The sequence below is a fragment of the Polypterus senegalus genome, chromosome 1 (assembly GCF_016835505.1).
Source record: "Polypterus senegalus isolate Bchr_013 chromosome 1, ASM1683550v1, whole genome shotgun sequence".
Taxonomy (NCBI): Eukaryota; Metazoa; Chordata; class Cladistia; order Polypteriformes; family Polypteridae; genus Polypterus; species Polypterus senegalus.
In genome coordinates, this window is record NC_053154.1 from 320,771,542 (window position 1) to 320,789,539 (window position 17,998).

Below are 17,998 nucleotides of genomic sequence, written 5' to 3' on the forward strand. Positions count from 1 at the left end.
TACTTCAGGCTCTGCACCATCTTTTTCCCTTGTTTCAGCTGAGACTGTCATTAGATTTTCACACAAAATCAATTGTTTCTTGAAAATACGATCTTATCGGCAACAACATGGTTTCCTTATGTCTGAAGAACTGATAAAATTCAGTGTCATTGAGAGGCGTTCAGATTGCAAATGGTGCGTCACACTGTCTGACATAAACAAAATGGACAAATAGAGCAAAATCTGAGACTAACTTGGATTCATGTTCAGTCATCCCAAAATGAGCCTTAAAAAGGAATATTTTCAACACTTAAATTCCTGGACTACTTGCAGCATATTAAGTCCATGTAGATAGTCTTGCTGTGGATAAATGAGAGATTGGCTTTCCAAGTAACCAATTCACTAGGTCAGATCTTAAACTCGATGAAGCCATACTACTTCAATAACTCTTATATTAAAGGAACACAATAAAGTTAACAATTTAACATTTGTGAAGTGTCTGACACTTTGTATTGTTTGCAATGCTTGTTACCAGAAGCTAAAAATTCCTGTGTAGACTGCAAATAAATCAGAAATTATTAATCCCATTGGCTTCAGCAGACCCCCGTGACCCTGTAGTTAGGATATAGTGGGTTGGATAATGGATGGATGGATGGATGGATGGATTATTAATCCCATGGAGAAATTTAATTTAATCTAATCTGGAACAGAAGTGCCTTCTTATTACTAAACTTTTCTTAAAACTCCTACCTAAATATTACAATGTTCTGGAAAATTCTACTTTGTATTAAAACATTCTGGAAACTCCAAATTAGTAGCACAATATCCCTTTTTTCTTTTTTTTAATTGTTTACTAATCACTTAGCCAGTTAAAAGCCACATGCAAGAGAATGTGCATAGTAACAATAAAAATAAAATGTTCAGACTGAAAGAACCTTTAAATGTTCCACAATCAGGCCAAAATTTCAAATTTAGCAAGTTGTCCTTAATGGATAACACTTTAATAATATATTTATTGTTAAATGACAGAAATAAACTTAATTATTTTAAGATAATCTGTATTAGACAATTGTTCTTAGGGTATGTGCAATATTCTGCAAACAAAAACAAATGGGAACATTTATCATTTTGAGCACATTATTGGAATAATCATTTTGATATTAATCTGAATAACATTTTGGTAAAGTTAATTCGCCATACCATACTAGGGCCCCACTAAGTTTACCAGATATGTGACATTTCATTCAGTGTATTTCAAACTCCACTCTGTATATTCAGAATTTGACTTTATATCTTTAGCATTAATTTCACTTTATATATTCCGATTTAATTGTATACACTTACAGTAAATGCTTATACTTTAAATATTTATTAAATCTGAATTTATATATACTGAATTTGACCTTATACTGCATATTCTGATGCTGATTTTACATATTCAGAAATTAATTCATATATGCAGATACTGGCTTGATATATTCAGACTTTTACTTAAGATATTTATAAATTCAGTATAACTGTCTGTTTGGCACCTGACAGTTTTGCTTTAAAGGATCAGTTAAGTATTTTTCAACTCAAGGTTATTTCTATACAATCGTGATATGCATTAAGTTGCCACTTTAAACTGTGTTCTAAAGTGAAGCGTTTTCAAAACACCTTGTCTGTTCTTGCAGTTTACACAGAGGCTAAACGGTACCAGGGACCAAAGGAGACTGACAAAGCCTTAAATCTTATCACATACCAGATCCACTTTGAAGTGCCTTCTGTGCTTATGAGGCATTCTTATGATAAAATAAGGAAACTAGAAATAATTATTATATTACATTTTGTGGTGTGTATATGCCACATGGGCTGGACAGGACATCCCAGCCAGGAGAGGGGATGGTTCCTTACCCGGACAGGAGACTCCTAATAGGAAGATAAGCATCCCGCCTGGGAAGGAAGAAGGGATAAGACCTTGATGGACAGCCCACTGGGAAAGAAAGATGTTGCTGGAGGCTTTTTATTCCCCCAGCACACTAGATGGCAGCAGCCCCGGATGTCGATGCCCAGTAGGAAACCAGTAAGGCATGCCGGTAAATGTAGTCCGGCAGAGCAGAACTGCTGTAGTCACTGGTGGCCACGAGAGGGCGCTGCAGGGAGTGCAGCTTCCTGTTATAATGGACTTCCATGTGACCTGGAAGAACTTCAATCGGGCAATTGCCCTGGCACCAGAAGTACTCCCGGGTCTGTAATAAAAAGGAACTGCACCCCCTTATCCAGGTAAGTCTGAGCTGGGAGGTAGTGGATTAACACTTGAGTGGAGGATGGCAGTGTGGTAGGAAAAAAGTATTGTGGAGAGAAAACCTATGTTTTGTGCTTGTGTAACACATTCAAGGTGATTTGATTAATAAATCTACCTTTATTTGAACCCGGGACTGTGCTTGTGTGTTCGTGTTGGGGTTTGAGCTTGCTGGCGCCCAGGTTTCTATCATAGGTGCAATTTTACTTAGCCTATTAAGTCAGATGCATGCCAAGAGGAATAGTAGTGAAAAAAGCACGAGTTTCATTGTATTTTGTACATATTATATCTGAACCAAATTTATTAAAAATACAATGCAGTGTAATCAAAGCCTTACATTTTTAAAAGAACCAAGCCACTTCTTCCATAATACGTCTAGCAAAAAAAAAAACTCACAAAATGAAAAAAAAACAGAGCAGATTGAAATTCCACAAATCAATTATCAATTTATTCAATGCATGATGAGACATACTTGCCAACAATATAGTAATAAAAGAACAGAGCAAATTGTTTTTGATTAAATAAATTCACTGACACTGACAATCAATCCATAAATATATGGGGAGCTAAATGCAGACTTCATAAAGAACCTGGCACTGTGAGGCAGTAATGACAGCCCACTCTGCCTATGTTAAAACATCTGTACTGAACTGACTAAACTTCGGCCCGATTAAACTTAGGTGAATCTGTATTGCCAAATTGGCCCTTTAGTGGCTTTAAGTGTATTTACCCTATGATGGACTGGTGCCCTGTACAAGTGTTGCTCCAGCTTTGCATCCATCCAATGACTGTTGGGATTGGCTCCAGATGCCCTGGATAAGCCGGATGGAGGCCTATAACATCTGTTCAGCTCTTGTCACTTGACCACATGCTACAAGAAATGCTTCAAGTGAAAACAAATAATTGCAGGTACTCTCTTTTCGTAGGCTGCTTGGTGCTCCTTGTGATACATTTCAAATTTTACACAATTTCTTAATCAAGCAGGTGTAAGAAACCTCCTTGGAGTTTTGAGTACATTATTAGAAGTACATCATATTAAAGAGCCGGTTTGGGGTGTGTGTGCGAGTGTATTTGCAGTCAGAGCACAAGGTACACCAAACATTTACAACAGTTAATTCCACCACTAAAACAAAGAAATGCTGGTAAGGTGTAAAGTTCCACTTGATCCCGTGGCTACATGCCTGCTCTCCCTGAAGCACATGCATACTTTAACAACCCAGCTGCAGCAGACAGTATCCTTGCAAAGTAAAGAAAAACACTTCTGTATAGTGAAAAAGTGGTCACGTGACTTTTTCAGTTATTATTGTTGAGTCTTCTACAGAACTTCGACAGCAATTCGCATCTTGGCATCAACATTCAATGTCAATAATGGCGCTTGGCAATGATTTTCTGAGGAAAGTCCAGACCCCTGACCCGGAAGGGTGCCACACTGTCACACAGGAAGACATACTTAGAAAAGTGAGGCACATAACCTGTTTCCTTTAAAAATGGACAAATCTTACAAACATGTTTTGCTTTATTTCCTTCTTAAAATCACATCGATATGCTATTTTACAATAGATGTGTAATCTCAAGACGTGGTCCAATACTACGTGACATTTTTGGAAATGAACAAATTTGGTAAGTTTCAGTACATTGGGACTCTAGTAACCTTTAGCACCATTATAAGGTGTAAGAGTGGGCTAGTTATTTTTTAAATTTATAAAATATGCTTCATTTTAGAACACTGTTTTATATGAGAACATAATATATACCATGATTGTGAAAAAAATAACTTTGACTTGAAAAATACCAAACTTATCCTTTAATGAATAAAAGTATAAAATTTGTAAATGGCACTTAAATTAGAGGCAGAACAACTAATGAGGAAGTAGAAAAAAAACAAAAAGATCTGGACAATCTTCAAAACTGGGTGAACATTTGCAAAATACAGATTAACAGAGAAAAGTACAAAGTACAATGCATAGGCAAAAGGAACATTGTTTATGAACACAAGACAGGCAACCCTGACCTACATGTATATAACACGTAACTTCTAAAAAAATGATTTAGCAGCTTACATTGACAAAACATTCTCATTATCTAGATAATGTGCAAAATGAAAAAATGTAATTTTTAAATTATGAAAGCTACAGAACTGTTCAACAGCAATCAGGGGACATCTCTAACTGCACAATGTGCTGGGAGACCGCACCTCAAGTACTATGTGTAATTCCAGTTGGCAAGCTAAAGGGAAAAAAAACAAAACAAAAAAACTCTAGAACATGTGGGAGCCAAAAGGAATTACACCTTTTAAGTTATAAACATATCACATTCTGAAGAACAACACAGGAAAGTAAAGAAAAATGCATTTAATAAGAGAGCTAGGAAGGACGTCTTCACACAAAGTGGTATAACAAACAAGAGATGCATGGAGTTGAATCAGAAACTTGGTTTTAAACAGGATCTAGATGAGATATACTGAGACATCTCATCTTTTTCGTTATTCAAACAATATCAATAGACTTCAATGGTCTCTTTTAGTTTGTTAAGTTTCCTATGCTTATAATTTTACAATTAATAACCGAGAAGTAAAAGCATGTGAAACAGATTACACAGAGCAAAATGACAGTAACTTACCAGATGAACCTAAGAAGTATCGCTCTAAGACAGATCCATAACCTGATGGATTATTTCTCAAGTTGCTCACAACAAAAGGCTGTAATTCAACATTATCATTATTGATAGGCCAATTCTGGGCTTGAACACCTGCTCCACCATACCAGGAAACATTGTTCATTGAAAAGCAATCCTGAAACAGTGATAAACAAAAATAAAACAACTATTAGAGTTTTATAGATTCAAAACAAAAGCAATTTGAAATATTTTATGCACACTTCAACAATGAACATTTCAACAACCTGTTTAGGTCATTAGTAACCTTGATACTGTATATGCAGATAGTGGGAGAGGGATACAGTGCAGACCTGCACCCTAAAACTTTGATTTTTCTTACAATGTTTTTTTGGATGATGAACACATTCCTAAGGCACACTTCCATAATGCAACAACCAGAGCCCTGGCAGCTAAGGTAGCTCACTCAGGTTCATACATTCCGTGACTGGGATTAAACTTTACAGTTCATCACATAAGCAACTAAAGCACACAGACTCAAACTTGTTAAGGTGTTTGATTGATATTCAGCATTCATTTTTTAATTCACTTATTCTTGTCTTGGCTGCTTAAAGTACTTGCAAAAACCAACCCTGGGAACCCAATCTTGATCACAGCGCCACTTTGATCAAGGACTACATTTACATTCTAACAAACTGAATAAAGCACATTTAAAACTTTGAATATTTAACAGGCTTCAAATATCTATAAAATGCAAACTAAATCTATGAATCTCAAATTTTACAAACTTAAGATGCTAGAAATAGTAAGTTTTTTTTTTATTCTAATATTGTTTAATTGACTTACAGTCAAGATTAAGCTGTAGTTGCGCGAAGGACCGGGTCATTTTCTTTGAAGTAATTGGGTTAGTTAATGTCATTTCCAGTTCTATGAATCTTTTGCATATGGAGTGGCATCAGCCAATGTTTGCGTTTTAAAAGGTTACTGTTTTGGGAAATCTCTTCAGCTATAAACGTGCCGTTTTACTTTGTCCTCTTTTGTTGACTACACACTCCTAATACACACATATTGCATAATTTGTAGAGATATCACAAGAAGTGATACTTCGGTAGTAATACAGGACCAAAGTGTCGAAAACATAACGGTACCCATTTTTTTACACTATCGGTAATACCAAGAAAGTTGTTACTGCACTCATACATAACTGTAAGTAGAAAAATTACTTTGGAAAGCACAGTGTTACATTACAAAAATATAACTAAAAACTACATATGAAAATGGCACTAGGGTGATCTTACAGCACTGGATCAAGATATGTCGAAAAGAAAATGAGCGGAGGTTATGTCTGGAAGGGTTTCGTGTTTGGGCAGGATAATTTCAGGATGCAAAAAATCATACTTGTTATTACAAGAAAAGATAAAAAGAAGAAAAACGAAAAGCACAACACATACGGACTTCCCACTTTAAGGAATTCATTCAGAAACAGATGTGCCTGTACTTTGAAAGCAAAATAACGTTACTAATTAAATTAGGTGTAACAGTTTAACTTGTATTTTCACACATTTTTAAAATTGGTGAAAAGATAATAAGATTAGGCTTTGCATTAATTCTCCGGTTTTAATGAGTGCTTCTAAAATGTCCATCTGTTGAAATATCCGTCCATTTTCTAATTGATGCATGCAATTGAATGTCATTGATCGAGGAAGGGGAACTCACAGACATCCACAGTTATGCGTATAGGATTGTGGGATGAGGAAGGACTGACAGCGCTGGCAACAGTTGTAGCAAGTAAATATCGAAGCAAGTATCAAAGGTAGTGGTTATTTGGCTTGTCTACAGTGGTGATGACATGAGTTACTCCAATTGTTAATACCAACAGAAAATTTATTTAGTGTTTCAATGCTTTGAAGGACATCTCCCTATATTAACGTGAAATGTACTATGTTAATAAAGAGGCATGCATATTCACCAAAACTAGCAGTAAGGAGGACAATCAAAACAGAACATCGAACTTCATTGCTAATTACGAATCTGCAATCAATTACTTTGTGTTATTCATTTGGCTTATGATTTCGAATTAATGTTCATTAGTATAACCCATAAGTGAAAGCACACATCATTTATTTGAATGGTACATTGAAGAATGTAATGCTGTCTTAAAATAATAAATTTATTGAGCACAGGTAACGACAGCCCCAGTAATTTTCTGATTCTGGATTTCTACACAGGCATAAGCAGTAACAAAATGTGATTACTCATGTAAAAAAACCATCAAAACAAAGGCTGTTCTGAATTGAAGGATTCATGCAAAATGGACCAATTTGATTTTGCACAAGAAGCTTCAAAGTTGGGACAAATGTTTTATTTATATAGCACCTTCCTCATGTTCAAGGAGCTTTAAAGTTCATGCCCTGCATTGTAGTTTTATATTTTTGAATGCAAACACTTGTTTACTTAAATGACAGTGGGTAACTACTCAATGGATATACGATTATTATAAAGCTGTTACTGTTGTATTTCAGAAAAAAGACAATACTGTTCATTTCAATAATGAAGGTACTTTAATAAAAACAAATCAAATGGGATTTCTGTTTTTGCTGTGTGATCAAAAGGTATCAAGTACATTAAAATTCCACTGGTATTGGTATTAAGTACAAACATTCCAACATTGTGACATCACTAATGTCTTGGTTGTGTTTCAAGTGAAGAAACAATATGCTTGTTTTACAGTTAGTCACAGCAATGGCTTACCACATAGTTTACCTTTGACTTCTGCTTGTTTAGTAGCTTGTTTGTCAAAGCCAAGATATCACCAAACAATTGACATTTCATCATGTACTGTACTATACCAGCTCATCTTCATTTATATATAAATAATCCCTGCCTGACTAGAGTTCAGCATAATCTGTCATGTTTTCTCATGCCCAGAATGCTTGCAAGGGTGGGATGAGGCAAACATGTTACTTCATATAACAACTTAGACAGGGTGATGTAGTTTTTTAAGAGACAGCTCACTGAAGCACAGAGTAGGAAAGAGTGGTTACTGAACATACCTACATATGCGAAACTGGTTCATTTGTAGGTTCTTATTGTCTGTATCAGTTCATTTTGTTATATCACCTAGCCCTAATTGCCAATGAACCTAAACTAAGACATACAATAAAGCTAACAAATGCTGAAAGAACAAACTTCACAAAGGCAGTGCTTGTGATGGGACATGATGGATGGGAGGGCGTAAGGCAGCAAAAACTAGAAGTTCTCAAAACTAAAGTCAGTGACAGAAATTGACAGTAAACATCAGAAACCAAGAACACTAAACTACAAACACTCATCAACATCAAACATTAATTCTGCGTCATATCCACAATCTTGGATAACCAGAAAGTGCACGGAGCTGACCTTTAAACCACCACTCCCGACTTAATATGCATAGCAACACTGCAGTTACAATCCACAAAATATTGGAATCCAAATCAAAACAACATGGTACTGCGGAAAACATTAAAATGTTTCAACTATTTTAATATGTAATGGAAAAACTAACAGACCTGGATAAGGCAACAGTAACGATACTTTTACTACTTAAATCTCTTTACATACAGTAGAAAGAGGGGAGCCATTTCAACCATCAATGTGCAAAATCAACCTACAACTTACACCACTCCAAACACACAAACATTCTCTCACTCAACCTGCATTAAAGTCTCTAAAGAGGATGTGCATGTGAAAGCAACAGATCCAGATGGGGTCTCACCCTCTTGCTTAAAAATGTGTGCTGATCAACTAGCGCCTGACTTTACTTGGATTTTCAACAATATTTTACTGCTGTGTTAAGTTCCCTTATGCTTCAAACAAGCCACAATCATACCAGACCCCAAAAAATCCAGTATAACAGGATTGAATGACTACAAGTTTGCTGCTCTGACAACCGAGTCCATGAAAACCTTTGAGAGACTGCCGTTAGCTCACCTGAATGACATCACAGCTCCCTTGTTGGACCTCCTATAGTTTGCTTATCGAGAAAACTGGTCAGTGGACAATGCAATTTGCATGGGTCTACACTACATCCTGTAACATTTTGGCAACCACAGAGATATACATATGCGAAGATTCAGTTTGTGAAGTTCAGCTCTGCATTCAATACAATAATCCCGGAACTCATCCACACGAAACTCACCCAGCTTTCCATCCCTGCCTCCACCTGTAAATGAATTTCCTGCCATTAACCTAATCAGACAGAATAAGGCTCACCAAGAACCTCTTTACACTTGGCATTAAAATGCAGCTCAATCAGTATGCAATATAACCATTTGGTAATCTTGGTGTACTGTTAGGGGTTCTGTGTTGTACTTTGCAATATACAACTAACTATATAGAATGCTTTCATTTGAGACATCCATCCATCCATCCATCCATTTTCTAACCCGCTGAATCCGAATACAGGGTCACGGGGGTCTGCTGGAGCCAATCCCAGCCAACACAGGGCACAAGGCAGGAACCAATCCTGGGCAGGGTGCCAACCCACCGCAGCCATTTGAGACATGCATATGTTAAATACATAAATCTATCATACACAGATACACAATCTTCAGACAAAAGCCAGTTTACTTTTCAAGACATGCTATTGGCCATTGTATGTCCAATGCTCAACTGTCTATTTGATCATGCATATTAAGACAACTGTCTGTTATGTGCTAATTTTGTATCTTGTCACAGACAAGTGCTACAGCTCGAGTTAGTTAGGATCTGGGCTGGTAATTTGAAGGTTGCTGGTTTGACTCCTGGCAGTGACAGAAGGAATACTACTCCGTTTGTCCTTTAGCAAGGCCCTTAACCTGCAAAGACAGCAGCTGATCCATCCGCATCTCCTTAGCTTGTGTTCAGCTCCCCCGTCACAACAAGAGCAGCTGAGATGCGTAGTGTCAGGCACTTAGCGTACCCCGCATTGGGGGTTAAGTGAGGACAGCTGCTGTACAGGCTTTGGAATGATCAACACGCAGTGAGAGAAACAGAACATGCAGCACAGCATGAGGAGGAGTAAGCAAGCAGGTGCTCTGTACGCATCTCTAAAGCGTGCATTCAGCCGCCCCCTTCACAAAGTGAGCAGCAGAGACTCGAAGTGGCTGGCGCATGGCATGCCCAAGGGTAGGGGGTGGACTCGCAAAGCGAGCAGGGGACAAAGTGTGTGTGTGTGTATATTTTATATATATATATATATATATATATATATATATACACATACTAGCAGGAGTACCCGGCATTGCCCGGGAATCTATAACTGTTGAATTTCCGAAATGAAAGAAACAGAACATAGAAATAGAACAAACAGTTTTGTGATTCACATTTTATTGTAAGTTCCTCCACTCTGGATTCTGTCTGCTGTGGCGTTTCAGACGAGTTTGAAAACAGACTTTGTTTTGGCATCTGAAGTGGACCTTCTAATTCTACGTCTTTTTTTCGATGGCATTGGTATATTAGCGAAAAGCAGGACAATTATAATGTGTTACATGGTATTACGTACGGAATAATAACCACAGTGAGATGAATTTACGTTATTTACAATATCTTAGAAAGCGTTTGTAATGAGCGTCGCTGTTGAACCGTGCTGGCATCTAACAAAAGTTGGGGATGGTAACTACAGAGAAAAGCAACATACAACCGGTGCTGTGTCTGGGGAAAATGGTGGGGGAAGGATGCTGTCTTTTTAAGGCGAGTCTCTGTTCAAATGTGCTTGCATATAATGGACTTTGGCGAATGAAATACAGCACTATCAGTGCGTGTGGAAGTGTGACCCTCGGAAACGCAGGTGTGTCAGCCGATCACGCTTACTGGGTTGTTCATGTTTTACATCCATACGGCAGTCACCTTTCACCCGATCAAAGCAGTCGGCCCTCTCATACTTGAACACTTCCGGCATGTCTTAGCAATTTAAAGAAACATAGGTAAAGAGCGACGCACAGAGACCAACGCTGCCGCTAGATGGCGCTGAGGTGAACATCTGTTGCAACGTGAGGCCATCTTGTCGATGATAAGTACGGGGACGTGTGCCGAAGGTTGTGTCGGTGAAAAGGTGCACTGCGCTTCACCACAAACATTTTTCCCCAACCAAACATACCCCATGACCTTTTCTTGGTCACAAAGGAACCCCATCCCCAGTTTGGTGCCGATCGGACGCCCGGTGCAGATTTGTTTGGCGGACAAACAAACAAACATACATAGACTCTGCTTTATATATATTATTTGTGTGTGTATATATAAATATTATATATATATATATATATATATATATATACACACACACACCAGTAACAGCGTACTGCACGATAACGTGCAGTGAATACACTTGACTTGAGCATTCACAGCTTTTATACTCTTTCTCTGTCTAGCATTCGTTTGCTCAGCGGTTGATGCACTTGCTGTTTCCTGAGCAGCTCTTCTTTCGTCGGCATCTTTTCTCGTTAAAACTGATTAAGTTAGTTTTTGTGTTGCAGTTACTTAGTACGTTTTCTTTCATTTTTCACTTAAGCTGGCACTTAAGTCTTCAATCTGCCTCAAGAATGATTTAAGATATGAAGAGGTAGGGGAAGTGACGGCGAAGGCAGTAGGGAATGAGAACGACACCCATACGCATTTGCCGCGTGGCCGCCCTGCTACGCACTGCCGAGAGTTGATTTTACAATAAAATAAAAAAAAAAGAGTAAAAAAAAAATCATCACCCCGAAAGCGGATAGTGGACGTCACGTAGTATATGTGTACCAAATTTCAAGTCAATAGGTGAAACGGTTTGCGAGATACAGGTGATTTAAAACCCTGGACAGACAAACGAACAGCCACGGTAGCGCATTATAGAAGAAGATATTTATGTGTATATTTATATATATATATATATATATATATATATATATATATATATATATATATATATAAACACACACTGGAATTACTATAAAGCAAGAAAATCTCAAAAGAAAGAAAAGTTTTTGACTTGGCTGCATGTCACAATACAATCCCTGTGTGGCATTATGCAGATGTATTGCTGTTGGTATAAACGAGCCGCCAGTTTAATTTCCTGACACACTTCTTATGAATAATTTGCTGGGTAAAGTACTCAGCATTAGTGTGTCTGAGGAAGGATGTGCAGCATTGTTCATAATGGCACTCAGTTTTGTTTTTATTCTCTCCCCCTCTACAACCTCCAGGGTGTCTTCTATAATTGAGCCTGCCCCCTTAATTAGCTTGTTGATTTGGTGGGCCTCTCCTGAAATGATGTTACCAGACCAGCACACCACAGCATTGAAAAAATCACACTGGCCATCATGGAGTTATAGAAGATGTGATGGATTACAAGACCTCCACCAGGTGTTACATGTATACTATGAGATATTTACTCACCCAAATAGCGGATACAGGAGATGCCTGCTCGCCACTTTTTATAATCCTATTTAAGTTGTTTATACTTAATATATGCCATCACCGTTTCCTGCTTTGGACGACGGCCTCTATTTTCTCGAAGGTTTAAAACTATCACTAGCCCAAATCGTAGCAAGTGCATGTCATTAGTCCAATAATCACTCGACACCAAAGAATCGAGTGTTGACAAACCAAAACAGACTCAAATTAGCAAAGGCGCTGTTTGAAAATGGCGCTCAACTACAACCAGGCGAGCCCGCAAAGGCGAGGTCCGTGTGACGACACGGCTAGAAACCAATCAGTGAGCGTAACGTAATAGCCGTCACGTTCACTATTTTCGCGCCGACAGAGGTCAGACAAATATAGCGGAAGAGTTGAGAGTCTTGGGAATCTTCGTAGAAAAAAAGGTGATAAAAAACACACCGGAAATAGAACTGATTCTATCAGGTTCGTGATGTTTGCGCACGGATTAAATTTATTTTTCAAAGTGTGTTTTTGCCACTTTCAAACGTGCTACCGATCTGTCACACAAAATTCTAGTCAGTGCTCCTCGTGTTTTGGGCAGTTTGTTTTCATTTGAGAAATAAATTATTTATTTTTGAAATACCACTAGTGTGAAATAGAAAGTGCACCTGGCAGATGCAGCAGCAGAGACCCGCAGCTATTGTGACATTTAAATGTACAGTATTTGTATCTAAACCACCATGCACAATAATTACACTGAAAACACCGAACACTATCCATCCATCCATTATCCAACCCGCTATATTCAAACTACAGGGTCACGGGGGTCTGCTGGAGCCAATCCCAGCAAACACAGGTCGCAAGGCAGGAAACAAACCCTGGGCGGGGCGCCAGCCCACCGCAAACAGAGAACATAATCAGTCTTAATAATACTACTACTAATAATAATAAACAGAAATTTGTAGGAATATTTATTAGGAGAAAATATTTTATATCGATGTATATTTTCGATCTCAGGAAACCACACCGATTAACAAACAGGAAGCGCTGCCTTAGGGACACTGTAAAGAAGCCTACATTCATTTGCTGTCTGAGCGATTTCCTTAAAAACTGAGTTTCTTGTTTTCATTTTTTACTTAATTTATTACAAAAGTTATTTAATAAGACAGTTTATGCAGTGTAAGAATTACATTGTTCCGTCTGATGAGATTTAAACAACCACATCAGACTATGATGGTCAACTTTCTATTACAATAAAACAACAATGAACGTTTAAGTTCTACTCCATCATGAAAAACTAACGAGTTCGTTACAAATACATTTTTGTCCCTGGCTTGAATTAAATACACTTATTTTGTTTTTATGTGATGCACATTGTGGCAGCTTTATGCTAGCGACGTTTAAAGTTTAGATTGTGTGCATTCATATCGAGAAATAGGAACAAGAGAAACATTTGGAGCTAAATGAGCAGGTATCCGCAATCGTATCAAAATCATCTAGAACAAAAGGGACAATATAAAATATCGATTTTGTCAAATTTGATCTGCAGTTCTTAATACAAACAACACACGCGGCTAGAGCGCAATATAATTCATTGCAAGAATACATGGAGATATTAAAGTACATATCTGTATTGAAAGAAAGCAGTAGATTTCAGTGAATATGTAAACTTTCATTTTCAACTAAATGGCATTCAGCTTTTCATTCGGAAGGATTTCAAGTAAATGCATCCCGCAGTGGAATAATATAAATAACGAACATTTCATTGACCTCTGCTAATCTTGGAGTTTCAACACCGAATAACGTGCGCGTAACTTTTTTTTCTTGTTATCCATAATGTGTTCATTATAACACTGAATTTATATTGTGTGAATACGAGTTAGCGAGATTTACATGTAAATACCACTTTAATTCTTACCATTCCCTGTACGAAAGAAAGCCGACAGGCCGACACTAACAAAGGTTTTTTAGTGGGTGCCCACACACATCGGACTTTTCAAAGAAGAAAAAAGAACTGATTTGTCTTCATATAAAATATGCAGAATATCTATTTAATGGTTACAGTTTCAGTTATGGATAAGAACAGAGACAAGCTAATGCTTCTTCAAAGTAAATGCAGTAAAGCAATATTTAAAATCAAACTTGAAAATGTAGTTGCATAACACCATCCGTCTTATAATCCTCTTACCCAGTTCTGGGCTGAGGTGGGCACCAACAACCAACACGGGCTTATGAGAAATCTGTGCTAACGTACGTGTCACTGTGCAGCATTTAATTAATTAACAGTCAATCCATGTTCTTCCACTTTATTCCAATACATTTATTATATCCTTAGATTAAAAACACTGAGTAAAAACTACAAAACGCCAAATAAACGACAGTTGGCAAGAAATAAATTTGGGTAAAAGGGCATGGCAATGATGTCAAGTGCGCTATGTGTATAAAATTGTTTTATCATGTCTGATTTCATCATGTCGTGCACAATTGGGGTGCCAGAGTTGGTTGAAGGCTGGAAAAACTGACAATTTTATAATGTAAAATGGTATACAGCCTGTTTAGACCAGTGGTAGCATCGTCACCTGTTTCCAAACGTCTTATTTCTAACTTAAATTGTCACTTGAACAAAAATATATTGCCTTAAAACACACCTGCATGCGGGTGTATGCGTACATATTTTTTATGTATATTTTACATATATATTTTTATATATTATTTTTAAAATACTATTTCGTCCTTTTAAATAGCGCCGTGGATTCTGAAGTGGAAGATCGCTTCGTAAGAATATTGTATATTTTAATTGAACTTACGTTGACCTATCGATCTTTTATTTTCATGTCATCTGTAGTGTATGTCACACTTGTTATTTAGCATCTTTTCGTATTTATCAGAAAGGCTTTCGCACATTATTTGCTTTTACACATTAGTTCCTTTTTGTTTATTAGCCACCAGCATTTATACTTTTTATCAAATTTGCGACATTCGTTATAAACTTACATTGTATCCTCATTATGCATCATTCTTGTTTTTTTGCATGCGCTTTTTATTCTTCTGTCATATTTGTTTTGTAATTTGCAGTTCTTTGTAATCAGGTCATGTGAGCAAAGGTAATTATTGTAGATGTACAACGGAGCATCTTATTAATGAATGAATATATAGTTATACGTTTCTATAAATTGGCGAAAATGTTTTTAAACCAGCGTTTATGATAGCCAAATGTATAGTGCACACTTTCCCTATTTCATGGGCGAATCGTGAGCATGGTACTTTCAAATTTGTATTTACTTTGCTTGTTATTTTCATTTAAATTTATTGTTCTCATGTGCACCCTTGATTTGACCGCACCTTGAAACACTTAATATATCTCATTTGCTGTGCATTTTAGATATGAGTTTTTAATATACATCAGTATGTATATTTACGATATATAATAATAATAATAATAGTAATAATAACAGCAATGCTACAACTACTACACTACTACTAATGATGATGATGATAATGGTTATTATTATTATTATTATTATTATTATTATTATTATTATTATTATTATTATTTGGCTAACGTTTTTATCTAAGGCGATTTGCAAGATTTGGGGTTCATTTGGTTACATTTCTTTTGTTTTTACTATTGGAGCACAGACATGAATTCACTTCCTCAGGGTCACACAGCATTGTCATTAGTGGGATTTGAACCAACAACCTTGGGGTCTGAAGTCAAAAGTTCAGGTATATATCTATCCTAATTATTAAAGTCAATCTACTCTCATAAACTGCAATACCTATTTTAAACTGTATGGTTTGAGTAAAATAAACTGTTTTAATGGCAAGTTTACTGTGTTTCCAAAGAAGCCTTCAACTCTAAAGCGACGTGTAGAATATATTTATTCTTCAATTTCATAATGATCCTGATCATATTAACATTTTAAAGTAGCCCCGCATTTGTAATCATTTAAGAAATATAACAACCGATCTTAACGGCAGCAAATTTTCTAAATGTTGGGTATATAGAATGTACTTTTGCAGCAGTTGAGTCTGACTCATTGTAAGCGATATCAGAAGCATACCATGTGTGCATGTGTCTGTGTGTGTCCCGACTGATTTATGAGACTATATTTGAACTGTAGAAACTCACTGCAATAAAGACAAATGAAAAATTCCAGCTGCGGGATCTACAGCAGGATTCAATAGAGGCAGCAGTTTTTTTTTTTAGATGTCAGTACCTTTAAATCCACTTTACAGTGGAGTGGGGTCCAGATGATGCTATAGCACTCCGATTCAGATGGATATTCCGATTCGAAAGAGATCTTTAAGTCCGCTATGGCGTCCCAGGTGTAACAAAATTCAGTCTTGTTCAGCGAGCAAAGGTTTTTTACAAAAGGGTACTCCATGTCAGGAAAGTTTCCCACGTCTATCTCCACAAAGGTCTTCTCCTCTGTCAACGTCTGTATAATAAGTGAGTGGGTCCTCCTTTCCCAGATGAGACCGCTAAAACTCCCCTTTAAGATCCAGTTCTTGTTGGGCTGATCCACCACTTGCCAATAAATGATCCCAATGGTCATCACAAAAAAGATCGCCACTCCGAGACAAGCGATTGCTCCCTTCCAAGTTTCGTTCATTTCTTTCAACCCAGTGTCCCAAGTCACCTCAGGGATTGGACTGGGGTTCCTGTTGCGAGTGTGAGGCATATTATAAAATAATAAAAAAAAAAAAAAAATACAAAAATAATATTGATAAAGTTGCTGATGCGGATAGTAAACGTTTCAAAGCATTACGTCTTCAATAGGTTAGTGATGCTTACATTAATTAAAATAATAATCAGTGTCAAGTTATTCCGTACTGATGTACTGAAAACACGATTAAATGATGGAATAGTCAGATGAAATTTCCAAAAGAACAACTTACCACATGTTGTTAGATTTACAGTAAAGTTTTTTAATTGCATTGATCGCGGAGCACTGAGCAGTCTACACAGGTTTGGCAGTAATGTCTGAAAATAGCTCCTTAACTGCGTTACTTGCTTGCCCTGCACTTTCCCTCAAGTCTGACGTAACTTCAAACCGCAGTTCAGCTGGGACGGAGAAAGTGATTAGACCGCTTCATAAAATTCAAGGAGCAGGTTACAGTGAGCAGGGCACAGGAGAGTCACAGTTCCCTCCGAGGCGACATACTGAGTGACAGCGCGAGAAGAAGCTGGGCGCACTCATGAACCTTAGCCGCGTGACGCGGCAGCCGGAGTGTGAGCACCGGGACACTGAAGGAGACGTCAAGGCGAGAGGGAAAAAAGTGAGAAGAGCAACGATCACCAGAAACTCTGCAAAGGGCTGCCTATTTAAACACTACGGCTGCCAAAGGTGTCCCGGCAGTTTATATCCAGTGCACTAATTAATAGTGCAACAACCTAAAAAAAAAAACACGAACATGTAACTATAAACAGCGGAGAAAAGGGGGTAGGATTGAGGGGGATTTGGGGGGTAGTCTTAAATAGTAAGAAATGCACAAGGGGCAGGGCAGGCAGTGAACCTGTGGAATACTCTACATGGAAACCTAATTTTTCCATTAGCAGAATTCTTTTGTTTAAAGGGAAACAGAGATGAAAAAGAATATCCAGTATGTCTTTATGTAATATTGTAGTGGAATTTCAAAGATAAACTCAATAAGAAGGATAACTGCATAGGGCAAGTTTTAGTTACATCAAAAATAGTTTTTGTAAGGCAAAGTATATTGAGAAAAATGAACATGAATTCTGTTCTT

General features: G+C 37.3%; 1 protein-coding gene across 3 annotated transcripts in view; it reads right to left on the minus strand.

Moving 5' to 3' along the window:
• The window catches only part of si:ch211-236l14.4 (SITS-binding protein), a 180,909-nt gene extending 163,229 nt beyond the window's left edge, over window positions 1-17,680 (minus strand). For 2 of the 3 annotated variants that reach the window (XR_005630704.1, XM_039737059.1), the window contains exons 1-2: window positions 16,468-17,680; window positions 4,880-5,051 (exon numbers count right to left, since the gene is read on the minus strand). Coding sequence is in view for 2 of the 3 variants with exons in the window: in XM_039737059.1 (XP_039592993.1) it covers window positions 4,880-5,051; window positions 16,468-16,932 (637 nt within the window). In the remaining variant the exon portion in view is untranslated. The remainder of the gene's footprint in view (window positions 1-4,879; window positions 5,052-16,467) is intronic. The other variant, XM_039737066.1, reaches the window with a different exon arrangement.
• Between the last annotated feature and the right edge of the window lie 318 nt (window positions 17,681-17,998).